Raw genomic sequence first — 27,020 nt, forward strand, 5'->3', positions numbered from 1 at the left:
GTTAGCTGCATGTTAAACCCCTGAAAGCCCCCCTGAAACTTTATCCTTCCAGAACCACAACTAAACTAGTCAAATGCTAACTGACGAACAGCCCTAAATGAGTGCAGCATTAAAAGCCTTTCTTGACATGGTTTACTCCGTGATAATTTTCTATAGACTAACATTCGATGCATTAAAAATAAGGGGAGAGGGGGCATAACATTTCTTATGTCCAATGTATTACTCGAAATGCACACACACCAGTCTAATTGCTAAGGTGCAGAGTCAAAAGAGTGTTCAAACTTGAATGAAGTGAGACTCGCACACTTGGTATAGTGCTCCAAAAATAAAGCTTTAATACAGCGGAGTTAATGTTTCGGCTAGCAAGCCTTCATCGGAACAATACGTGTGTGCTGCTCACTAGCCCATTTACAAAGACTAGCCCAGAAGAATATAGGTGTATGTGGCCTGACAGGTATTACATATAACCTGTATAGGCTATATTCTCTATGCGTAGTGCCTCTCAAATAAGTGCCAGAATATAGACATAGAAAACAACATGACATATTGTGACCGCCCCCAAACTAATTAAATAAATAGAAATCGGTACAGCCAGGTAAGTTATAGAATAGTATAAACACTGAGAATAGTACACACAATACACAGTAGCCATAAATACACACTCAGACAAAAGGGTATATATCAAACTCCATGTTAAGCAAGTGTGTGAAGGTATTTAGATGATAAATCCAGTAAGTTTCACATCTGAGGAGGGCATTATCCAATTTATTACTTGGACATTACAATATTTGTGGCACACCAGGGCCATGCACAGGGCATATGCTGAAAATCAGGCATGTGGGGCTTGGGGGGGAGGGGGGTGATGGGAAATTGGAAGGTACAAAGTAAACAGAAGGACTATAAGTAAACATAAGATTGTTTTAAGAAGTGAAACATGACAAATAGTCTGCAATATGTACTAGTAAACAGTGTTAATCCAAAAAGTATCATTTCTATGCATTATTGGTAGCTAGTTACATTTCAACACACATGTATTTTCAAAGCAGTCCAATATCCAAGCCTCTAATTTACTACACTTTCCCTGAAAGCACCTGCACTGTTTTGACACAATTTATGCGCTTGTCATTACCATACCATGTTCTCTGGAGTGCAAACAAGAATACAAAAAGAATAGAGAGAAAATATTACTCCAGCAGTGAGTTTTCAACTTTAAAAAAGCAATTTTAACATGTATCATTCAAATTTTAAATTGATATCTTTGTACACTTAACAATTCAGTTGACTTGCTATTTTTTGTCATTACATATCTGACATTGATGCATTACAGTATGAACAATAGGTAAAGACCAATTCATACAATTAAGCTAGTCATTTTAAACTAAATCTGGAATGACTCCTGTTTTTAAGACAAGTCACAAAACACTGAAATATGCTCAATTCAGCACCCTTTTTTTAAACTGTAAACCCAGCAGGTTTGGTGAGTTTGTTTGGAGCTGCCATTTTCTTCCAAAAAAAAAAGTGAAGCTTTAAATAAAAAAGGTGCGCCCAGGGGATGTGAATCACTTTAAGAATCCCTCCCTTACAACGAGGTCAACACAGTTCAGAGACTAGAAAGCTTTTAAAACACAGTTTGTCTTTGGCAGTGACAAGTAGAGCCTGACCCATGTGGGATTTTTGAGACCAACATCGATTTGAGAGGGGGAAAATTCAGAAAATACCGATAATGGCAAGCAAACAGTGAATTTTTGAGCTGGAATGAAAATAGAACTTTCTGCATGGATTGTGCATCAATTTTGCACTGATATGACAGGTACTCAGAAGGCTGCTGCTTTCTTAAACAACTTTTATTAAAGATTTTTTAATTAACATTATCTCAACCAATTTTACATTGTGACTTCAGTAAACATCAGTGTGCTGAACATCAATCGATTACGCGCCATCAATACTGCCAGTCAATTAGTGATACATAATAAAACAAGACGCATAGCTCCTCTGCATTTGCACCTGCCAGGGCCTCCTCTCATCTCGTCAGTGGGAATCAGCAGCGAGGGGAAAACCTATGATGATTTATCTGCTGTGATTAGTCTATCGTGACAATGCATGGAATTAAAAATTCTTTTCACAAAAAGCCATGATTTGTATCAGTTTCTAATCTTTAGAAATACGTTTACTCTAGGCTATAAATAAGAGAAAACGGGGACCAAAAGTACCCTGCTGACTATAATATGTGATAAACAAGCAGCAAATGAGTGGGTATATGTCCCAAAAAGGTTCTGAATACGCCAGTAGGCCGCTGGAAAACCTAGGAGCAAAAATGTCAATGGCTTGCTAACTTTGCATGAAGTAGCCCACTTGTGACTCGCTTACTCTGCTATCTACTGCTTGCCATCAAGCTTATTCGATATGAAAATAAATGCCTCAATTAACTAAAATACAGAGGTAATTCTAAATGGGCACTGTCCAAAATATATGTTTCACATCTGCATTGGCACTTTCATGAATGATAATGTTAGCAGATGGTGGGATAACTTTACTAGTCAATTGTTAACTGACGTTAGCTAGCCAGCAATGTTAGCTAACATTCATCGGCAGTGTGCAGACAATTATTGAGAGTCAACAGGCTGATACTGTTATTACTGACCACAAATAATAAATGAGGAACATTTAAGTTAATATGTGTTACTTATGACAATAGTCAAATAGCTAGCAAGAGACTCATAGCTTATTCTCCCTCGTCAGCTTGAACACTCTTCCTCCAGCTCTGCTCTCTGACTGAGTAAAGGCAGCACGCTATCGGCAGTGAACGTTCTAAGTCACATGAGACAGCAAGAAGCATTAGGAGTGCCCATGTGTTATATGTAAAAATATATATCAGTTGTATGCATCAGCCACATACATGTTGACCTTGGTTTCCGATACAGATATGGTCCAAAAATGCAATTATTGGTCTGAGATACTGGCTGTCCGATAAAAATATCGGTCTGGCTCCACTGACAAACAGTACAGATGAGCACAGATAAGCTTGGCAGTACAAAATGTAAGTTGAAGAAAACCTGTCGAAATAGTAGGAGTTAATGAACATGATCACACTTTAAGTATATCAGTCCCGTACTGAAATATATGACAAATTTATCCTGATAATTTCTATTTGAAAATAGAATAAAAAATTAGTTAACAGGTCTTAGCCCTTTTCAAAAAGCGGAATCTATGTGGAATCATTTGGAAAGCGATTTTGACAGCAGTTATGGCTGCTCACAGAGGAGTCATTTGCGTTGACATTATCCAAAGCTGCTGATTTGTGTTCCAATCCAGAAAAAAATAAATAAAAACTTTGGTTAAGCAAGAAAGCCTTGATTCAAGTTAGAAACTGGTCCTGGCAGTAATTCAAGTTATACAAAAATACATAACTGAAAGTTGTACATAATACTGTTGACAATCAGATATGTGATACATGAAAGAAAGCTCACTTGCAATGATACAGAAAAAGAAACTGATAAACCTCAGTGGTTTTTGGACTGACAGCAGTTGCTGCAGTTTTAATTAAAAAATATTCAGGTGGGCAATTTGTTCTTTTTCTTCTTGGCTCTCTTTATAAAATGTATCAATCTGATTAGTTTGGAGTTGATACTGCACAAAAAACAATTTGTGCATACAAGCGCACTGACAGCCTGTCTTCAGTAGAGAATAAACAAAAGGCCACAATAAGTTAAGCAACAAACCCAACAGTGCTTCAGACAAAAGGAAAAGAAACAGAAAGCGCTCTCTCTCTGGACACTGCTTGGCCATCATGAGCTCCATGTGTGAAAATAAGGAGGGTAAAAGGGGCTCAGGCCATATATTAAGTGGTTCTGTGAATTTTCACCGAGCGCTTCAGACGAGCAGTGCACGTTTGGTTGCTGTGGAGGACATTCAGTCTTCGCTCTCTTCGTATGTGGTCTCTTCATCAAAGGATCGATCCAGCGAGGGAAGTATCCTGCGTCGGGAGTACTTTGCATGCAACAGGTCGCCCACCTCACAGATCGCGCTCAATGCCTGTGAACGGAGAACAGAACAGAGAGGTTGGTCATGACCGCAATGGCCGGAAATGCTAAATCGGCTACGGTGTCAGGTTAAGACAGGAAAACAATGTGCACCACAAAGGGGCCTCATTTACAAAATGTGCGTACAATCTGATCGCTAATGTTTCCACAAACATTTCGGCATTGATCTTTTTTTTTTCTTATCAGAAGTTGTTCATTTTTAGAATGCTTTATTATTCATGCAAAGTCAATTTAAGTGCTCATGGACCTCATTGTTTATCAATACAATTATTATATTAATACAGTACGCGATTGAATTTAACTGCATTAATTAATATCTCTGAATAACCTTAGATTTTTCACAAATCTGTTATTTAAATTTCAATTTACTTAATTCAGTTAGTTTTAAGAGCAGGTTTGTTAGTTTTCGTTTTTTTTTTTAAACTCTCGATTTTATGTTTGTTTCATTTTACAATAATAACCTTGTTGGGTATGCATATAATTCATTTCCTTTATTGATAAAAAGTGATTGATGATGATTAATAACGATATAGAAGCATGAAGCCAAACCCAAGGCTTAGCAATAGCATATTTGCGGTATTTGGATTACTGGGCTAATTGGCTAAGAGTATTCCTTTACAATAGAGAACACCTTTTTGTATTGTGTAACTGCACACCATGTGGAAGCAATTTGCCTTTTTCTTTCCTATTTTCTGAATACAAAATCTTGAATGTGTGTGAAAGGGGACTGACTTGTGTCCTAAAAATAAAGAAAAATGTGGGGTTTCATACGAGGACTCGTTCAACAAAGGCGATTCTATTGCGGAGTGGGGCTTTTTGGGGGGAAAAAAGCGCAATATACTTTTCAGCATGGCTGAGTCCCCCTTGGGGAGGCAGATTAGATGCTCTTTGATCTCCTGCCAAAAAGCAGAGCAACATGGAAGCCATGGTTACGTAAAGCCCTCCTCTCACACGTGGAACGGGGACTAACTTCTTAAATTCATTCATGTCGCACATGGCCCTTTCTAGCTTTGAAGGGGAGCATTTACATGCCTACAAGCTTTATTACAGACTTCCATAACTGGCCTATGAAATCCTAAAATGTGCTCACTGGCCTAAATGAAGGACTGGAGTTTTAAGCTGGTACTAAGATACCGAGCGTTTCATTAATTGGCCAACCATGTTGGTCATTTCATTCTAATGACCTCAGAGTTGTAAAATTTCTCAGCTGTTCCTTGCACAGTTGTTGCCTCAATTAACCTGACTAAACAACGTCCGTGTTTATTTTACAACTTGCGCCTTTGCTATGGGTCAGGCAGACAAAAGGTGCAAACAGCACGAAATAACAAAGGGTATATTGGCAAATTTAGCTTGGATTTGCTTGAAGGATGTAAATATTGGCCAATTCTTATTGGCTGGCTACAGAGAATGCTGAGGGGGTTAAAGGGCTGGCTGATTGTGGGCTGATGAGGTGGAGGGCGCTCGGTTCATATAGAGGGAGACTGAAGGCCCTTACCATGTCCAGCATTTCTTTGGTATGCGCTGCAGAAATACAGAAGCGAGCTCTGGACTCAATGATGGGCGTTGCTGGGAACCCAACCACCACCACCCCAATGTTCCTCTTCAGCATCTCCCGCCCAAACGCACTGGAAAAAACCAGAGAGGGAGAAATCAGTGCCTGTCACTCAGGTCCATACAACACCTTGATGCATAGCCATGTGTGGGGCTGCGAACCTACTTGAGTTTCGCTGGCATGTAGAGCATCATGGGAACGACGGGCGAGTCGTTGTTCCCGTAGATGATGAAGCCCATTTCCTGGAGTCTTCTACGGAAGTACGACGCATTCTCCGCCAGCTGTCGAACCTGCTGAATGCCTGCGTAGAACAAAATTTAGAAAGGCTCAGGAAAAAAACATCTCTGCCACTGCCAATGTTTCCAAACTTTTTTTTTCCCCCCAAAACAATGACAATTAAATTTAGGCTTTAACTTTATGCCTCAGACCATATGCATCCCAAAAATGAAGCTGATTTACTGTGGAAATTCTGAGATATGCCCATTTAAGGTCATTATAACTATACATGGGCATATATAGTAACATGCCGTTTGAGAGATCATTACACAGGATTTTTCTATAATTAGTTCTACGTTTCAACTAACTGGTGATTATAAACTCCCAGAATCCATGTATGACAATAACCATGAACAGGAGTCATTATAACTGTATTTAGGCACATATGGCCATTTCTTTTAAATGCATTTCAAAATTCTTTTTGCATTCATTCCTCATATGGAAGGACAAAATAGATAAATAAGTGTAATTATAATCACATAATGTTTATTTGAGAGATTTGAGGGGAGGGGCTGAAGGGAAGGGGAGGATGGGAGGAGGGGTAGGAAATTGCTGTTAAGCCTTTTCCCGATACGTAGTATAACAGAGGCTCCCTCTCGGCATACCAAAGTCTTCATAAGCTTATGCTGCCACCTAATGGTAGTGCTGCAACACTTGCACAAGCTCAGTCTGGGTCACTTTATTCTGTACCAACCAGTCGTTATTTTCCTGTTTTCAAACTCACCATAGGTGGTCCCGTCCTCTCCCATAATGCACTTCATAGAAGTGATGATTTGTTCCACCACGGGGGGTGACATGGACGTGGCGTAGACAGCACTGTGAGAATGTGTACGTAGGTAGTCTATCAGCTCCTGTAGAGAAACAGTTCTGTGAATATTCAATGCATCATCTCCATTTTTATCAACACATGCACTGGTTTTGGCCAACATTGGCTTCAGGAGGCATGTGTAAAATGCACAAGTGTAAAAATCCACAAACCTGAAAAACAACACTGGAATAAGAAGAGGGGAACAACAGCCTGCAGAGTTGTCAGCATGGTCACCAACAGTGTGTTACTAATGTTATCTACTAATACAATCAGCCTTATTGGCATCATGAGGAAAACAAATGCCGAGGTGACTGGTGAAGAAATACTTTATGAATGACGCAAGTCCTCTCCTGCTTCACGAGAAGTCACGGACAGGCAACTGGAGACTACCGGCTATCTTAAAGGAGAAATGGTCAAGCTGGTGTTTGATCTTATAGCAGACCACTCACTCTTCAGTTTGGAGGAGTTATGGTGATGTTGGACCCTTAGTACTCAGTTAATAGTATTATATTCAGAATGCCCTAAAGCAAATGATAAATTCACATGAAAAATTGAATGAGTGTAGCTAAATTGTCTGAGGATCACATCTCCTTTACCTTTTTTCCTGCAATGTATCCTCCAGCTGACCCAAAGCTCTTGGTGAAGGTCCCCATCATGACGTCCACGTCCTGGGGGTCCAGCCCAAAGTAGTCGACCACCCCTCTCCCGTTGGGACCCAGCGCTCCGATGCTGTGTGCCTCGTCCACGTACAGGTAGGCCTTGTACTTCTTTTTCAGGGCCACGATCTCAGGAAGTCGCACGATGGAGCCCTCCATGCTTTGAGAAGAGAAGGGGGGGGGGGCATGGAACACAACAGCCAAACCACAGGGAGATTATTTATTAAGGAATCACACTCAGTAGATTGTAGCAAGTGCAGGCCTTCTCTTTTGCCCACAAGCATGTTAAAAAATGGAAGACGCACACAGGAAAATGTACAGTGTTAAATCAACTCTGACAGAGTACATTTTACTCCGACAGAGCATGTGATCACTAATGGACTCAGATAAGCTCAGAGTTGAACTAACACTGAACATTTAACTTGGCACCCACTCAGTATACCTGAAGATTCCCTCCACCAGGATCAGGATCTTCTTCCAGTGCCTGTGAGTCCGGGGCTGCCCATGAACAATGGCATCTCTCAAGAGCTTCTCCAAACTCTGCATGTCTGAAAAAACCCAACACAGACACATACCGATTATGCCACTAACCCAATCTTATTCCTGTATAAATAATTAGCTGAGTATTATATTCCATTTATGTCCATAAAGGAAGACATCCTAGTAATTCTTCCACGTACATTAAATGTTTGAAATTGAACCACTGGTAAAATTTTATTTCTTTGCCAAAAAAATTGGACTGTTCACATTAACATGTTAACTCATGTGATTCATTTTTAATGATCAACATGTTAAACTTTAACATAATTAATGAAATTTGCTTATTTTGGCTGTGACGGTCCCCATAGCTAAGTGCAGACCTTTGATCGGATTTCACCATCTACCATCCTATCGACCTCATCCCATTTTGGCATTTTCTGTTTCACAAGAAGTCACAATGGAAATGCATGACACATATAGTCAAACATTAGCCAGGCGCAGGCATGCTGGATGTACAATTTCATGGTCACATTAACTTTAATACTGAATGCTGGTTAGCTATTGATCTTAGTTTTAGAAAGTTGAAAGATTCACATATCCACCTGCTTTTCATTCAATAGTCAAACGTGGAGAAATATTACTTGACATCATTTCGCAAAACACTTTTTACTTATAAAAAAAAAAAAAAAAAAAAATTAAAAAAAACTGCCACTTTGTTAAAAATCAGCCAATTTTGTTTTGAATGCATATCTTAGCTACCTTTAAAAAAAGGCAACAAGATAACAATACTCACTGCCACTCTTGTTCAGAAATAACCTTTGGCAACACGCACTCTGTGCTTGGACTTTAGAATGCACACATTCAGAGTGTTGAATGTTTATTCAAAGCAAACAGTGTCTAGTCTAGCCCAGCATCTACTCTGTCCCCAGATGCTCCGGGCTACTCTAGAGAGCTAGTTTTGTTGACCAAGCAACATTGACAATTTCTCTCAGTACCGAAGTAAACCCCCACTCTATGTAAAAATATATAGTGGGGTCATAATATAGTTTAATCATTACTTGTCAATGAGAATAACAGAGTACAAATCATGAAATGAACACCCCACCCCCACCCCCAGTGTCTATATTTCAAACATGCATTCTGTAAAACATTACAGTGCATTTCACTGCTAGAAGCCTTCCATAAAGCAGTACAAGTCGGGTCCTTCCATAGTACGTGCATTTACCACAGAACTAGACACTGAGCAATGCAGAGTTAACACACGACTGCTCTTTGTTTATGTGCCTCAAGAGATATAAACCCCAACCGTTTGCACTGGTGTTCTATTAAATCAACAGACAGAGACCAATGCTTTGGACACCATGTTAAGAGAACACTTAGGAATGGTGGTTGTTGCTAGGCAGTGTAAAGAGAGGTCAGCATTGAGTAAATCAGAACAGTGCAGAGACAGAAAGCAGGCTCACTGTTGTGTTTGAAGACACGGATTGTGGATTTGGACAGTCTGGCTCCCAGCACCAGGGAGGCGTGGTTCAGCTCGTCACTCAGGATCAGACAGCCCTGAGAGGGAGGAGCCCCGAGACACCGTGTCATCAGCAGTACTCACTTACGCAAAGCTGCTTCCAGCAAAAATATAACTGACAACACAGAGGGATCAGCGCAGACTGACCCAGCACAGGGACTGCATTGCATCAAGCTTTTTTAGCACTGAATGAGCAACACGCCCATTTCACATCACTGAGATAAACATGAAAGAGGCGATTATCTCACTCATTTAATCAGAGAAGAGCAAAATGTCAGATTCACCAAAATCTCAGGATCTCATGAAATATGGAGAGTAACTACTTTTTAAAAAAATGTTTCACCATATATAAATCAATATTAGCCCACATTCAAGTTGTTCCTTAATGTACAACTTGGTGTGCATCTGCAGGAAAAGCACAAAACACAGGGTTGAGAACTCTCCCTTTTATTTACCCTGACGAGTGAATGAATTCCCCTCTCCAGCCAAAGGGAAGTGAAAATATGCTTCAATCCTGGCTAGTCATAATTGTTACAATATAAATACTAGCCATCAAAGCACATTCAGATGGCTCTCTTGCACAACTAAGCTTTTGGATTTGCACTGGGACATTTACTATCATTTTCAGGATTAAGTGGACAGTAATCCTCTTTGCTTTCTGTTTGCCACAATAGTACTGACAAAATCACAATAGAAATTCAGTCGGCCCATCATACATTTCCTAAAAAAAAGGCTCTCTAATGGAGATTACTACCTCGTTAATCGAGGGGACAAGTCATTTATTATTCTTCGACTACTGTGGCTCTAAAACATTTACAAGTATGATCTAGCCAACATATAATCAGGAACAGGAAACTACACTACCGCACTGCTTGCTTAAACAGGAAGTCTAAATGGCGTGAATGAACTCTGTGGGTCTGAGGCAGTCCAGTTTCCTGCAGAGATTCAGCCTTTTATCTACTTCTCTTCTGGTATGGGCTCAAGGGCTTGAGGTCATATGCAGGCGCCATGGAAACAGAACGGTAAAGTAAGCTTGTGGAACAGAGCCAGATGAAATTTCCCTTGCATATTATGAATTCACTATTATACATTACACTGCCACACAGTGATCAGTACGTCACAAACCTTGCGAGATGACACAGCAGATGTTCCAATGATCTTTCAATGAATTTTAAGGCAAAGGCAAAGGCAGAACAGAATAAAATGAACAGCAAGAGGAAAACAGTGATAAGAGAGAGAAAGGAAAGAGTAAAATTGGGGCTGAGAGAACCGTGGTCTGGCAGGGTCCTTCATACCTTGCCAACAAGTGCTGGAATGTTCATTGAGTTTGTTGCAAAACCCATGCCAAAGGTCATGGCAGACTCCACTCCCAGGAATTTTGCTACCAGCTTCTCCAGTTCTTCATGCATGCCCAAGTTACCTGAGCCAACGATATTACACCAGTAAGACACATTTCACACAATATATTTATTCTCATTTTTACTGGTTTAGCCAACCTTTCATGTATCCGCCTCCCTTCAGGCCCCTTTGAGGTTGGTTATGTGGAAATTTACTGTAGATCACAATTGTGCTCATGCAAATCACATGTAAAAAGCTCAGGTCTGATTTGGGCACTAGGAAATAGACGTACGCTCCATGGCAATCTGTGACCTCATTCAAGGTGAGCATCTTAAATTCAGTGCCACTCATAATCACATCTGGTGCACTGGAGTGAAATGGTTCCCTGTGGTAGGAGGGTATGAATGGCTTACCCATCTCCTGCCTCGTGCTGCTCACGCCCACTCCGTACTTTTTGGTCACCTCTGCAGCAGCTTCAGAGCACCTCCCAGTGTTCTCAGCAAAGCCGAGGTAATTGTACGAGCCCAGGTTGATGATATCTTTCAGCACTTTGCCTGTGTACCTGAGGATAAATAATCATTTTTTTTATCCCTGCCATACTTCACGAGGGTGTCTCACAGAACCCCATGGATGAAGGGAACACAGCATATCAAGGGTCATGACTGATGGCCTCTACTTTGCACATGCAGCTGCACTCGGATGTGCAGATCCAATTCAATTTTTCTTTTGGAAGTTATCTCACTGGATTCTCCAATGACAGATCCTCACACATTCTGCCTTGTACCAGTTTCTACCAGGCTCCCTGGAGAGGTACAATCTCTCCCCTGTGCTCTGATGGGAATTCCTCAAGAATTAGTACTTGGCTCACTGCCTTCCTTCTCTGTGCTAGTCTAGGCTTGTTTTTATCCATAATGCCTCTTACACATTTCTCTTTCACAGGGGGCATGTTCACAGTTAAATTCATACCACATTATTGGTCTGAACTAGGGTGGCAGAATATATCTAATCACAGTTTTAAGTGTGATAAGAATAACTGCTCTCATGCAGCATATCCGCTATCTTTCATCTTTTAAATTAAAAAAAAAAAAAATACCTGATGCAGTAGTCAACCACTGAACTTCAGAGGCCACGTGAAATGCTTCCGAGAAACAAACATCATCACTGATATCTATTAGGTGCTGATAAGACAGCCAATCAGCAGCAAGGTTGTACAGCTTTTATGTGATCATGTGACGTCTTTTTTTCAATCATATGGAAACTACAAGGTCTTGCTGATAATTGGCTGTCTTATCAACAGATTTTAATTGCACTTGCGACAAGGGATTCCGCTCAACCATGCTCACATACAGAAATAGAAGGGCTCACTCACTCAAAGGTCCAGTTGTAGTCATTGGACACTCGCTCCACCAGATCCATTTTGGCCCCCGGAACACTGCATACGGGTCGGTTAAAGCTGTCCCGAATTCGCAAATACACGTTTCTGTTGTAAAAGTTTTCAAAATCCTGATAAAGTGGTACAAAATCCTAAGAAACAAAGAAAAATATGGATGAACCTGGTCATACATCACTGGTTAATATCAAATATTGAAATATTTTTAAAACAAAACATTTTCTCTTCTCAAAAATTGTTTCTGAAAATAGTTCACAATGTCTCAGATTCAACAAGAGTATTTGTCTTTAAAGCAGTGCAGTACATGGTTCTTACTGAAGGAATGAAAACTTCAATTAGCAATGGAAGTGTTCACCCTGTTTATGACTTAAAAACTGAAACAGTAGAAAGCAGAAGTGCTTCAGTGTGAAAATTAACATTTCTGGCCACCAAAGTGTAAATCCTACATCCTTAAAATCACAAGCAAGCCTCCACAAGGAATTACTAAGTAGGCTTAGTGGACTCTCTGCAAAGTGTGTCCTTCCTTTTCAGTAAATAGAATTTTACAGAAAAGCAGTTTTTACTGGGAAAAAAAGAAAAGTAAATCAGAGAATTTACCTTTTGTTCATCTCGTTCGCTGGCAATGTTGCATTTTTCAATTTTCCATTCCCTCAGGAAGTCCCGAAAGTATCCAAATATAGTGAGAATGCCATAACCCATGTATGTGAAGACCGCAACCAGCATGGGAGTCTCCTCAAACGATTCATTGAATGGCCGCTTATACAGTCCTCCATTGCAGTCAATATTATGGTCCTAAACATTAGCAAGACAGTAAGTACAACCTTGCACAAACATTTTCTACAAAGTGAAAAAAGGGCTAACAGACCAAACAAAGGCAATGTGACAAACATAAGGTCCTAGAACAAATATTAGGCTAGCAGAATCACAAGCTTAAGAAATGTCAACAAAACGTACCAAACTCCCAGTAATGAACATCTGCGCTGATATATATATATATATATATTTTTTTTTTTTAACAAATCTTTTAAGTAGCCAGTTGCATATGAAACGCCCTTATCCAGAACAATCTGCTTGGATTAATGAGACCCTTCAAGAACTATTTAAAGGCATACTAAGCACGATTTTTAGCCTTGCTCTGGCCCTGTGTTTACAATCAAACAACCCTGCCCACTCACCCTGAATCCCCCCATCTAAAGTAGCTATCTGAATAGCTAGGGGTAACATTCGTACTGTGTAATGAGTGGCTGAGAAGGCAGATTAGATTATAGTTAATTAATTCCATTATGTTGAACGTAATGATGAAATACAATCCCAAACCACAGGCTCTGTAGCCACACCCAACTCCCCTCACACAGGAAAAAGCACCACGCCCAGAGACGTCCTGATCACATTTTTGAATAACAAGTACTGGTAAAGGTGCATGAATTCAGTGAAAGTGCGCAAACACAGAGATCACCAATGCACCATAGATAAGCATGGTTATTTTATTATATATACAAGGTAAAAATCCTGCATTGTATTCCTTTAAGGACATTTCAATGGTACACAACAAACACTGTTTATCCCAAGCTTTGAACATGTATCCTTCTGATGCATAAATATATAATGCAATCCATAATTAATCCATTACTCAACATAAGTGCTGCTCATTTTGGTAAGTAACTATACTGGTAAATTATTTTCTTCCAAATGCATGCAACACATCGACGACGTTTATTCTCTAAAAAAAAATTCAAAACGACAATTTGCATAGGGCTGGATCAGGCGGATTAACATTCACCTTGAAAAACAAGTGTGACCCAGAAATTAGAGTACCTTCAGCCAAAGTTTTAAAACTAAAGTTCGGTAGGTGACACATTTTCTACTAGGCGCGTGGTGTTCTCTTTCCCGAACTGACACAATAAAATTAATCTTCATATTCTATTATGACAGTCACTTACAATGCAACAGACGTGCCAAAGAATTCCCATCACAAAGTTTAAATGCATCTCAAAAACAAAGTCTGCGTATCAATTAAGCCTACATCTTTCAGCACTGAAGTCCAATAATAAATATCCTCAAATTCTCAAATGGGTGAATCCTCAGCTGTTTTCGCGAATATGACTCGCTGATCTAGCTAGCTATGTGGCTATATAAATATATAAACAGCTAAAACGTATTTTACTCTTCACTTTACGAGATGTTGTGTGGAGGCTATCTGGATACCAGCGCTTAACATCAAAATACCACACGTTTGTTTCTACTTCGTGGTGCCACAACTAGAAATCACATTCAGCATAAAAAGAAGCAAATACTACGTAGGTGGCCTTTTTATATTTATGTTAAAAGGGAGGGGCGTGCTGTTCTTGTCTTTATATATTGTCGACACTTTGCAGAAACTGCTCTAAATTCAAATGCTTATTTTGCTATTGTCAACTACCCGCTAACTTGCACAAGCAAGAATCGTTTTCCCTTCTTGATCGAAGTCAGTTCCTTCGATTCCTGCTACTTGGCGTTACTTAATTTGCGTTACTTTGCTGATCTGAGTTGTCTGGAAGGCATCAGCGTATATAGGAACAGTGGGTGGCATCCTTTATGTTACATAGCTACATTGGCTAACTTGCATATGAATGAGTTACGCAAACTATGGAACTATTGGTTGGCTACCACTTGTCAACATGACTAACTTTAAGTTAGCAATTTGTTTCAACCAAGCAGAAAGCTGTCAATTTATCTAGCCAGCAGTATAATATCAAACGAAGTTGATGTCAAGACTTACAAGATCAGTTGCCTCTAGCTAGCTACTACATTTGCTACAATCATGCTACAACTCCAGTAAGATTTAGCAAACGATTCCAAAGGCAAAGCATATGGTTATGCATAGTCCAGCTTGTAAATACTAACTGGCTCATAAGCAACATACCGTAGAACAACTGGGTATGACTTCATCACAATAATGAGTAAAAAAACATTGGAGACAAGTTGTCAACTTCGGTATAATACAGCTAACTCGCTAGCTAACATGTGATACCGTTAGATTAGCTGTCATGCGCTGACCGGAAACCCTGCCTGTATCTAACGTCAGCTAACCCAGTTATCCATAATTGGCACTTTACGAAGCTAACTAGCAATAGCTAGCAAACTAACGTCAACTGTTCTGCAAAAATCGAATAGTGAGCAGGATAACTGGATAGCACTGGCAACAGTAATAACAGACAGCAACACTATCATATTCGTACAGTTGTATCGTTGAAGACAAGGCCTCACCTTCTCCTCGGGGTAGCGGTACTTGTGCTGTTGCTTTTGGTCGAAATAACGGTTCTTCACGAAGCCGTTCTTCCCCGGCTTTAAGCCGTTTGTAGCATGGTGACAAACTTCCCCATTTACCGACTTGTTTGCTGAGCTTTTAGTCATAACTAATATTATAGTTGAACATGCAAAAATTTACATTAACGTGCATATAAGATGGAAATGAGATGTGGACAAACTCAATACCTCCTCCCACGTTCAACACTCAAAATCTAAATTCCACGGCAAGATGACTGAAAATCCAGCCCTTAGCCACTTACAACAGCCAATGATATTTGTCATCAGCGGCACACACGAGGAAAATAGGAGTGGCCTAAAGCTCCAGATTCAAAAAGGGAGTGTTCAGACCATCAGTGGAAATAAACTGTAATAACCTTTCTATGGGTGTGGACCGAAGCTTCCCGCATGTGACATGGAGCTCATCTGCTCTTGGTAGGCTGTTCGTGATTGGCCCGGAACTAGAAATATTTAATTGTCTCTAACTCTACATTATAAACCTCAGAAGTATTGTCTGACAAGCTGCGAGAAACGAATACAGCAAAGTACCTATCCTTTAATATAAAATAAAATGTCTTAAAGGTTGATTATACATCCAAGCCACATGCACGGTACTAAATTCCTCAGACTGGGCTTTCGAAGAAAAATACAGAACCGATGTACACCCACGTGCAATATTATGTTGTGAGATCGAGTGCTGTAACGCCGGTACGATTATTTTTTTAAATAATTTTGCTTACATTCCTGGAATGCACCCTACAGTACTTTTTGTGATCTCTACGAATTACTAGTTCAGGGAGAGGTTACTTTAAAAAGGTCATTCAAATGAAATGTTTTATTTCAATCACCATTTCTGTAAAGCATTCTAATCTTGATTGATATTGAATTGTTAGGTCTCACGTTGCCATGATGAACTTATCACTATAGTATGTCAGTAATACTGGGATACACAATACATTTGATCTGCATGTATGATAAACAATGCATATAGCCAATTAAAGGAAAATGGAAAATGCACGTGATAAGTTGGAAATGAATTTATCAGCAATTTCCCTTGCAGCTAAAAAGATCTACACTCAGTCAATGCATTATTATTATACTCTTACACCTGGCTACTAGGGTATATTACATGGTAGAGATGGTGCATCATTCATCATTGTATGTTTTTTTAGGATAATTCAAAAATCATATTAAAGTAAAGCACACAGCCAAATCAATTTTTAAAAAAGTATTTGCCCCAAACATTATGGCGCTCACTGTATATAGTGCTGTGAACCACATGGCTGTGTTCCATAATGTTTGGGACAAAGACATGTTTTATTGATTTGGCTTTGTGCTCAGTTTCAGATTTGTAATCAAACTATTCACACGTGATTGAAGGGGACATTCTCTGCTTTTATATAAGGGTGAATTTATACATTTTGGTTTCATCATTTAGAAATTACAGCCCTTTATATAAATAGTTCCCCCATTTCAGGACATCATAATGTTTGGGACAAATGGCTTCACGGGGGTTTCTGATTAATCGGGTGTGTTAAATTGTTTCCTTGTGCAGGTATAAGAGCACTTTCAGTATCTAGTTTTGATTCTAACCTTTTGATTGCCTTTGGAGTCTGTTACTGGCGTTTGTCATGAGGACCAGAGTTGTGCCAATGAATGTCAAGGAAGCCATTATGAGGTTGATAAATAAAAAATAATAATATAAAAACAGTTAGAGACATAAGCCGAAACTTAGGCTAACCAAAACCAATTGTTTGGAACATCATTAAAAAGAAAGAGAGTCCTGGTGAGCTCAGAAATCACAAACAGCCAGGTAAGACAAAGAAGACCTCTACAAATATAAAATTGTGGACTACAGAGCCAAATAAGTGTGTCTTTGCCCCAAACATTATGGTGCTCACTGTATGTGTTCTCTCTCTCGGGTATTGAAGCCCACTTCCCTTCAAGCATGAAATAGCTTTGTTTTATGCACACACAAGCAGTTCATCTGAACACAGGCCTCTGATCACACATGTAATCCTTTCATCTTCTGTGTCACAGCATTTTCAGTTAAGTATGAAACTGACATCAGTGTCACGTGTTGTTATGAACAACATGTCTGTGGAAAATTGCTATGCCGTGTTTGACTTTCTTTCTCAGCAGTGGGAAAGGGATTTCATTTTATAATCAGAGCAGAGTAACAAGTGGAGTAGCTTGGCTGGCCTGTCTTTGCCCCTGTATTAGCCTATGCTGTGTCTGGTTCAACATCTGGGGGGATAGTCCACCCTGAAGGTCAACAGAATTACGTAGCTGGCACGCAGGGATTCAAATTTGACTTTAGCTTGTTTACAATAATCCAATGCATACATAAGCAGTAAGAAAATGAATAAAAACAATGCATGTTGGTTTTTGTATGACAACATGTGAGGTAAGTGGAAGGTGTTTGAGTAGTATAAAACTAGCAGCTGCTATTCCAGTGTCAGTCAAAATATGCAAAGGAATATGAAAATGCTTCTGTAATTGGACACAATGGAAAAGCTCACAAGCCCAGACCTGTATTACTTGCATCACATTTTAAGCACAAAGTAGGAGTATGAACATGGGCACTGAACACTCTGTAAAGTTATTGTCATGGACAGAGGGTATTGGAGACAATTTTTGACCCTCTAGTAGATATATTGGAAATAGTTTTGTACTGATTTGGCCAGAATAAGTGTGAGCATATCTTGCGCTAGTAGTGACATTTACAAATCAAAGACAGGAACAGTGGTAGCTAATAATTTACCACAGAACAAGAGACAAAAATAAGAATTAATCTCCATTTTCAGATCCCGCATTGTCCAGAATTATTTATTTGCTTGTCACAAACCCTTATCCAGAACAACTTATATTGCTGATTTACTTCTTATATCCATTTATGCAGCTGGATAGCTGCTGAGCCAAATGAGGTTAAGTCGAATAATGGAATCTTAACCACAGTGCCCACCTAGAATTTGAGCTTATAACCTCTGACTTATGGGCTGACTTAAGTGCTGCACCGCATCTTTTGAGTTGAAGCCAATAGGCACAGAGTACGTGTGTAGGCCAAACCACAGACAAGGGCCCGTCTTGCATCCATCGACTGTAGGGGCTTCAATACCACAGTTTAGAGATGTGAGTTAGTTAGGACACAAACTTCTGCTGCACCATGTGATGTCACTCTTAGAGAATAAATATGGTGTGATTAGTTTCCCTGGCTGGAGACATTGGTCTAGTTGAGCAGGCTAATCAGCAGACCTTCATTGTACACACAAGGTTCCTTTTAGCAGTGGTAATTAACTTAGACAGCACATCTCTGCATCATGGGAGGAGACCAGAGTGCTGGGGGAAAGTCAACAGGGACATAGGGACTGCATGCAAACTCCTTGCACACTGAGCTACCCAATTAGGAAGAACAAAGTCATAATAACAATACTTGAAAGAAGTGAATGTTTTAATAAAATAATGAGATATTTTGGGTATTTAAATATTTTAGAAACTTTTAAAATAGTATTCTAAGAAGCTTCATTCTCCATTGTACTGCTGTGACTGGGCATGGCACATGAAGAATCAGTAATTTTCAAAAGCATTAATGGTCATTGTTCACTCAGGGACTTCAAAGTGTTCATGGACTTAACAAAATCCGTTTGTGATCCTGCTTTGGTGAATGGCAAATTAAAAACTCCGGGAATGCAAAGTGTAGTCTAAGTCAATAAGCGGATTGGTTTGATTAAGCCGAACATGGTTTTTAAGAAAACCACTGATTGAGTCGATAGAGTGAATAATATGTTGAGGTGTGTCATGGACACCTGATGGTGTCTCCCGAGTATCATCCATTTCTGTGTCTCTGGATTCTTACCCTGTCTGTCACCGCGCAAACGGCATCCTGTCTGCTGACCTTTCTTTCATAGCGTGGGCACCCACAATTAAACCAGTATGTATAGATTTGCCTTCAAATTACCCAACCTCCCATTTTAATGGGATGGCTTCATTGTCAGTGTTAACTTGCTGGAGAAAAGGCTGTGAAATGACAAAAGCGCATTACCCTGCAGAGGCAAGATAAGCCTATGCTCAACTTTGCATATGCTAAATGATTGCCTCCCTTGTTTTTCTCTGTCCACGAACAATAGGTTTTCTCGGCTGTTCCCCAAAAATACCTGGTATATTGGATGCAATATGGTGTCAGTTTTATATATCCCCCCCCCCCCCCCAGGAAAGCTACGGTACTTTTATTTATTCATGTATTTATTATCAAGAAGGCAATATGTATAGGGAATTTCTCCATTAACGCTTCCCATTTTCATCTCAAATATAATTCCACTCCTGGTAAAGTATATTATCTGCGTCATATTCTTAGAAAACTGAAGCAAGGCTGGGATCTACATTGTCTCTCAGGTTTCAGGTAGAGGATTAGGTGAGAGCTGTTTTTCCAGTTTCACTGCAGCAGATCATTGAGAGGGAATGACTGCATGATCTGGGTGTGGCCAACGGTAGTCAGTTCCACTGCAGACAGCTATAGTTGGAAAACCAGCATATCCAGGGGTACGCCTGTACCGAGCTTTTGAGAACCACTGGTCTATGCTACATCAGATCAGCTGTCATAGTCTGACCTCGCTAGTGTGAGAGAGCATCCGAAACTCCCAACATCGTAACTTGTGAGAAAAACCTATAATGTCTGCACATCATAATTTACTGTCACACTTCGGGTGACACTTCTGGGTATGGAAAGCCAAAAGGACCAGAATTCTCCAGGCTTTCCTCTCAAAATTCATTCAGCCGCCATTAATAAACGCCGCTCTGTAGCCAGCTGGAGTAAATAAATATATAATGTACTTTTTAGCTATAAAATGGAGAGGAGTGATATTAGTGTCTTGAAGTGGGAGTTTTTTTAGACCTGACCAAGAAAATAAGTTGAGCAAATTTGTCATATTGCATATCTGAAATTCAAGAAAATATCATGAAATCTGGAACTCTCAGTTCTGTGATTCTGATGATTTGTTATAAAATCAAATTAAATCTGGAATTGGAATTGAAATTGATATTCTGGGTATTGAACACATGAAATGATGTCATCTGAATATAAACTTATTTGGTGTTGAATATTTGGCCAGAAGTTTAACACCCAGCTGTCTGAAGTTCATTCTACTGGACTGAGTCATCTGATGTTTGTAGAGGATTGTTTTCATCAGTCTTGTCTGATGTAGATGTATTGTATTTGAGAGAACAGATTCTGAAAGGTCAAAGTTAATTGATTTACTCATCATCATCAGGTATTTTATTAAAAAGATTGGCCAATAACTGCTCCATAACTGATGAGTCTTTTTATTAGTCATTTAATCAGGCCTGTGTTTAGTTTGGGAACAGTAATAGCACTCTAAATCTGTTTCACAATGTTTATAAAATCTGGGGATATTAGAGGCCAGAAGTGCTTGTAGAATTCAATAGAGAAGCCAACTTGACAAATATTGCCCCTGAAACGTGAATTAGTTTTTGATCTATGAAGAGTTTTAACTCAAAAAACAAGTGCTAATTCTTATCCCAGCATGATCATAGTAACTACCTTTCAGTTCTAATATTCTGACATGTTCTTTCACAGACTGCCTCTGTGTTAGGCATTGTAAAATTTATCTGTGCGCACAGAATATAACAGAAATCTCTGGGGTTGACACAGATTTGAACCTTGATCCAATGTATCAGAAATATTGGCTGGTAATGTGTACCATGCTCATCTCTGCTGTACAAGAGAGATTTTCTTCTTAAACTAGGGTCAGATGAATGCTGGGAGGCTTTGGCATGGTTGTGCAGTTTCTCAAATAACCAAGATGCCAGCTACTGAGGTATGAGTTACTTCCACATCCCAGCTAAACCCCCACTACAAAGCACTGCAGAGGTCCTTGAAAATACAATTTGATGCACTTTACAGTGTTTTTGTGCACCCCAGTGCAAACGCTATCTCCCACTGTTCCACATGGACCTGAATTTCAGTTGTCTGGCCAAAGTATCTTGGCCAAAACATTAAAAGCAAACCCCGTTATCTTTTTTGGTTAAGCAGCTCTCCTTTCTTGTAATTAAATAAAAAAAGGAGAGAGAAGAAAAACAGTTGCCCTCAGCGTTCGGTTGCTCTAAATCTTTTTTCTTCCTCTTCTTCTTCATCTTCCTGCAGAATTGACTTTCCGCACGGATCCCGGGCCGAGTTTATATAATTGTTTGGGTGGAATGTCACTCAAGGAGATTGGTGTCAGGGCTGATAAGGAACCAAAGTGATCGGAGTCTGAGATCTCGCCACCTAATTACTGAGCCTCTCGGCAGACGTGCATCTGGCAGAGAGCGATAAGAGGCGCGGAGCTGATCAGAATAAAGCAGGGTGGGAGGGGGGGAGCGGGGAGCGGGGAGCGGGGGCAGGCAGGCAGGCGCAGACAGAGGAACCAAAGCTATTTTCCCTGCGCTTGTACTCCTATTTGCTGCCGGCACCAGGTTGCCATTTTGGAGATGCGCTGGTGCACGGCTACAAGCACAGCGGGGCCAGGGAGAGCAGCGGCCATATTAATTGAAACCATCCTTTCATCTGCCAAAAGCAGGCTAGGACGCGCTCTCCTTCGTAGCAAAGCTAGCAACCCCCCCGAACACACACACATGCACATATGCACGCAAACACACCCACACTCACCCACCCACACACACACACCCTTATCAGTTTAGCTGTGTAGTTACACTTAACACCTCATTCAGGGACAGCTAATGCTTCCGAAGACTCTATAATTCTATCTTAAACTGCATCTTTCCACTTGCATTTGAGGTGATGAAATATAAGTCATGGGCTTGGTAATGCCACAGGGGTTTTCTATTTCCAAAAGAAAGGTCTTTTGCAAATGTAGAAAGGTCAAAAAGTATTAATAAGTCTTCACATCAGGTCTTTTCTTGATGTAAGTCCAGAATTGAGACCAAAGCCTGCGCTGTAACAGGGTAGGCTTTGACACTGTTTTCCTCACTGTAGGACAACTACAGCTACCCGTGAAGACTGCGAAGTGCATGCACTCTGGTGAATGGTGAGTGATTATTTGCACTGTGAACCTTCTTTTCACACACCGCTCTGGAACCTAATAAAGTGATGGTGTTAACCTTTATGAGTTTCAACACATAGTAAATACACAGACAAACCTGTGAAGTAGCCTTGGGCAGGTTACAATGGTTGTTTTTTTGTGCTCTTATGTAATGGTGGAATGTGCTTGTGGTTCAAGAAAAACAATGGTCCCGGCATTCAAGATCAGGATTTCGGAACATTCTCCACACAGTTTCCAGGTTTCATTTCCTCTAACCTTCCCGTTTGTCTAAGGAGATTAAGAGTTCTCTGAAGCAACCTGCAGAAGTGAAAACTCTGCCAGAGGTTTTTGCACAATAATGGCTGCAGGTCTTAAATCACAATTCAGTGTAGGATTTCCTACCACACAAGCAGCTTCATCACAAAATGGATGAACGGTTTCACAAATCTCAAACAGTTTCACCAAATGGTAATCAAATGCTATTAGTTTAGATTTGATTTTGCAAGGTCTGGAAACACTAAACATGTCTCTTTTTTCTTTTTTTGTATTATAACTTTATTTGTTCTGCCTTATTAGTTTGACCTTACAGAAGCTTGTGAGTTCAATGAATTATTTTTCTTGCTAGAGCAAGAATGGGGAGTAATGTATTTGACACTCTGAATGTTGCATGCAATTAGATCACTGCCTGAATCTGAAAATTTATTTTACTGTTCCCTGTTAATTTATCACATATATTAAAGTTAATAGCATCAAGATGTAATCTGGATTTGGTGTTGAATGTGTTACACTCAAAAATGAGTTTCCAATGAATGCATTTTACATAAAGCCATAAACAATGATACACATTTAATGAAAAACAGGCATGGAAACTGCTGTGTGGCTGCATTTTAGTGTCAGTGATTTTGAGATGCCTCTCTCTTCAATGTGTTGCAACAAAACCACACATTCCTTCTGCTCTAAGCAATATCGTTAGAATGCATTCCTCTGGGAATTAAGATATTGCCATAGTGTGCTATTGTAGTATGCTAGTATGCTATTTGACTTGTATATGTCTTTCCTTTTAAAACCCAGTTTGACTTCTTCTAGGAGCCCCTCTGGGAACAGTGGCATTTTCTCACAGAAATCATTGGCATAACGTCTTCTGTGCAATGTTAATATTTTTACATCCCTGTACAGTCCCACAGGTGGCACTGTTGCACTGTAACACATGCAGACACAGTAGAACATAACTGCTTTTACACTAATATATAGAATTTTGAGATGGAAATGAGATCATCCGATCAGATCAGCATAAACGTACGTAGATAATTCATTAAATGGTTTAATGGTGTATTTTTTACTGATAACAATAGCCATCTCTGGCGTGTGTGTGTGCATGCATGTGTGTGTACGTGCACACATAAGTGTGAACAGAGGGGCCGATCAGGTGTGTATGTGTGTGTATGTGTGTGTCATTGAAATAAGATCATCATCTGTTCAATGCAAAATCACAGCTAGAATGGGTAATCTAATTTCACACACACACACACGCAGATATCAATAGATGATTCAGCATATCTAGCTTTTTATATTTTATAGTTATCTCCTCTAAAATGAAAGAACCTTCAGCAGGATAATATGGAAGGTACATGAAATAAATCAATGGGTCTGGATCCAGAGCTGTGGTAAGCCAAGGAAATAGTGTGATACCTGCACTGAGTTTCAGAGGCTCTCCTGGCCCAGCACATGCACCTACAGAAGCCCTCTCCAGTCCACAGTCAGCTGTGTGTCTGCAGACTGCAGCCAGGAGGACATGCAGATGAGAGATCAGGAAAGCTAGCTAAATTAACTGTGGTAAGATTAACTATTCTTAAAAGGAAGGGAGCTGGGCTCTCTCCATAGGAAGGACAGAGCAATAATAATAATAATAAGTTATTATTTTTGTTATTTTGTTATTACAAAAAGTAATTTGTAATTCTTTGGCTTTGAACATGTATACATGCTGGGAATTCAAGGAGAAATATCACCTCCTTGGCTTTCTATTTATTTATTTCAAGAAGGGCATTGGTTCATTCCAAGTCATTCTGATCTTCCAAGGTAAAAGATCATTGCTGCCCATAGCATCAGGAAATAAGGATTTATCCTGCGTCTGTAAATAAAGAGTGTGTACCAAGATATGCGCTGCAGTAACACGGCTGAATATGGCCGGGTGTATTTTCGCTAGTCTAACCTGGAACCAATTACAGGAGCCCCTGAACAATTTCACAACGCTCGTCTGGCTACTCAGCAGATAGAGTTGCCATGGGAGCCAGCGCGAGTGGAAAAAGCGAAATTATAGCCTGCCAAAAGGCTGTGTGCAGCGGAGGGTACTGCCTGCCTTCTGCAGTGCTCACACGCACAAGATGATTATGTCCAATGTAAACACGGATCCTTTCCTTTCTTCCTAACCGGCTTCTCTCAAATCCAGCACCCTGTACCTCACCCGGTGCTGCCAGGACAGTAACAAACCCTTCTCTTTTTCCCCTCAGGTAAAACATCAAGAAGAATATGCACCGCCCCATACTGAGAACACCCTGTCTCTTTTCTAAGCTTTGGCTGTTGTCTCTGTTTCAACAAGAAAAGGTTATTTGCTTAGTATCATATAGCTATGTGCAGACAGTGAGTCAACACAGTCGACTAGAACACTAGCAATGCATATTTAAAGCAGTTTTCAGCATAGGGTGGGGTTATCATTGATGTGTGTCATCAAAGGAGAGCATACTGTAGAACCAGACAATGTAGAATAAGGGAATCAAAGCAACCATTGTGCTTGTATTCCGCGATTTTCTCATGCTGTGTTTTAATCAACAGAAGGATTTTCTTTTTCTTTTTAAAAAAAAGGGTACTTCTCGTAATGCTCTTGTTTATCTGATTGCCAAAGGGCCTTCGGACAGGTGTGGAAGGCTGACTGATCAGAGGCCCTTAACCTTTCATGCCTCGCCGCTGACCGCACTGCCCAGATGGGTGGCCCTTTAAACCAGGCGACAGCAATCAAGCTAAAACCTTCAGAGCCTCGCTCGCCCATGGTACCATGGTAACGTGTCCGAACAGATTAAAACAATAATGTCAACTCGAATAACATAATGATCCGCAATCAACCCACCAGGAAGCCATTGATTCTCTTGCAAGTGCTCATCACCATAACAACAGTAATTCATGCTCTCTAAATTGTGAGTACATTTATCTGGCCCTGCCTGTGCTTTGATAACAGGATGAGCCTCTGTACCTTTCCAAAGCTCAGCTGTGTGCTGTGTCCTTATTTCTGTCCTTCTTGACTATTGGCCGTACAGAAGCGTTGAGAAGTGTGGTCCTGAATCGCAAATTTCTTATCGCATGGACAAAATCATCACGTCAGACAAAAGTTATTACTTAATATAAAATCGTTCTGGGAAGTGTAATTGTAATAGATGTGAGAATGGAATTGTAATGTACTCACTTCCATATAGAAGAACAAAATATTTGATGAACATTGATCTGCATTTCAACATAGTTATACTCTCATGTTTGCCCATGCTTTATAGACACAAACATTATTTGATATTGAAAATATCAATATGAGCATCAAAAGTAAGTCCAATGTGGTAACAGACACTCTGGTTGTACTCTTAGTTATTATTAACTCCTTTCGGATCCAGAACATCTGGATATGAACACATAACCCTTTGATTACAGAGAACACAATGAATATTAGACGAATATTATAATGGGTGAATATAATTCATAAATGTATAACTGGCATCAAAAACGTATTTAATATACAGGACAGAGCATTTGGGCAAGATGGGACATTAATACACTTTATCCAAAGTGGTTTCCATTTATTATTTGTTTATGTTTGTCAGCTCAGTCAAATCTCCATGAAAAAGGGAACGAGAAATGGCAACAAATGATGGATACCATTGTCTTTACACCCATTGAGTTTCCCTGCTTCTAAGTGCAGTCTGCATTGGTGTGAATGGATGGGGGTTCATTAGTCCCCACAGGACAGGTGATTTGGGAAAAGATAGGGAAAAGGGCTAACTGTTCTGTATGGTAGTGAGGGGAACGCCATTAGTGGTGTTAGCTGAGCTAATTGCCCGATGTGCAGTATACACTGGAGGGGGAGAGCTGGACTCTCCTCGTACCTCAGGTCCCAATTTATTAATCAAAGTCATTTGATGGACAGGGAGCTGAAATGCATTCTACTGGCAAGGGTCCGACTATAAGTTAGCTCTCTTTGACCACGCCTCAATGTCTCATTTAGGATATTGTGATTTGTCATATTTGTGTAACTAACTAATCACGTATATAGGTCACGTATATGGATATTGTACAAATAAGAAATTTATTTATACAATATCTAAATGGTAGAAATGCATTAATAGGTTTTATATATTCATAGTTTTGGAAAATATCACTATATCAGTCCACACAAGGACCACCTCACTAATAGCAAACCAATAGAACTCGAGAGGAAAGAGATTAAAAAAGAAAAGAAAAAATAGACATCCAGAAACATCAAAACCACACACACACAAAATCTGATCAAGGTGAATGGTTCAAAGTTTAGACTAATCTTCCTCCCGATTCCCCTGGAGAATCAAGCGGTGGTGCTTTTTGGACCAAGGGCGCAGATTTCAGT

The 27,020-nt window shown here is 39.9% G+C and overlaps 1 protein-coding gene and 1 long non-coding RNA gene across 2 annotated transcripts; one reads left to right on the top strand and one right to left on the bottom strand.

Annotated features, from left to right (window-relative positions):
* Nucleotides 1-312: 312 nt before the first annotated feature.
* Nucleotides 313-15,598, bottom strand: LOC118210211 (serine palmitoyltransferase 2-like). Its single transcript, XM_035386215.1, has 12 exons — nucleotides 15,306-15,598; nucleotides 12,657-12,851; nucleotides 12,039-12,193; nucleotides 11,083-11,231; nucleotides 10,627-10,751; nucleotides 9,276-9,369; nucleotides 7,775-7,880; nucleotides 7,273-7,492; nucleotides 6,593-6,719; nucleotides 5,758-5,893; nucleotides 5,536-5,665; nucleotides 313-4,032 (listed from the first exon to the last, which is right to left on the bottom strand). The coding sequence occupies exons 1-12, from the start codon at nucleotides 15,450-15,452 to the stop codon at nucleotides 3,910-3,912; spliced, it is 1,707 nt and encodes a 568-aa protein (XP_035242106.1). The 5' UTR covers nucleotides 15,453-15,598; the 3' UTR covers nucleotides 313-3,909.
* A 6,735-nt stretch (nucleotides 15,599-22,333) lies between these two features.
* On the top strand, nucleotides 22,334-26,355 carry LOC118210246. The gene is made up of 3 exons (XR_004761822.1): nucleotides 22,334-22,387; nucleotides 24,889-24,982; nucleotides 25,281-26,355. It is a non-coding gene; the product is annotated as an uncharacterized LOC118210246 (long non-coding RNA).
* Nucleotides 26,356-27,020: the final 665 nt, after the last annotated feature.

Source organism: Anguilla anguilla, chromosome 1, assembly GCF_013347855.1.
Source record: "Anguilla anguilla isolate fAngAng1 chromosome 1, fAngAng1.pri, whole genome shotgun sequence".
Taxonomy (NCBI): Eukaryota; Metazoa; Chordata; class Actinopteri; order Anguilliformes; family Anguillidae; genus Anguilla; species Anguilla anguilla.

What these genes read in the sequence shown, in the direction of transcription:
- LOC118210211 (XM_035386215.1), bottom strand. Translation starts at nt 15,452, where the DNA reads ATGACTAAAAGCTCAGCAAACAAGTCGGTAAATGGGGAAGTTTGTCAC. An exon ending in CAGCACGAGGCAGGAGATGG is followed by an intron (nt 10,752 to 11,082) that starts GTAAGCCATTCA and finishes TCGTTGGCTCAG; the next exon opens with GTAACTTGGGCATGCATGAA. An exon ending in TACATGCCAGCGAAACTCAA is followed by an intron (nt 5,666 to 5,757) that starts GTAGGTTCGCAG and finishes GGTTTTTTCCAG; the next exon opens with TGCGTTTGGGCGGGAGATGC.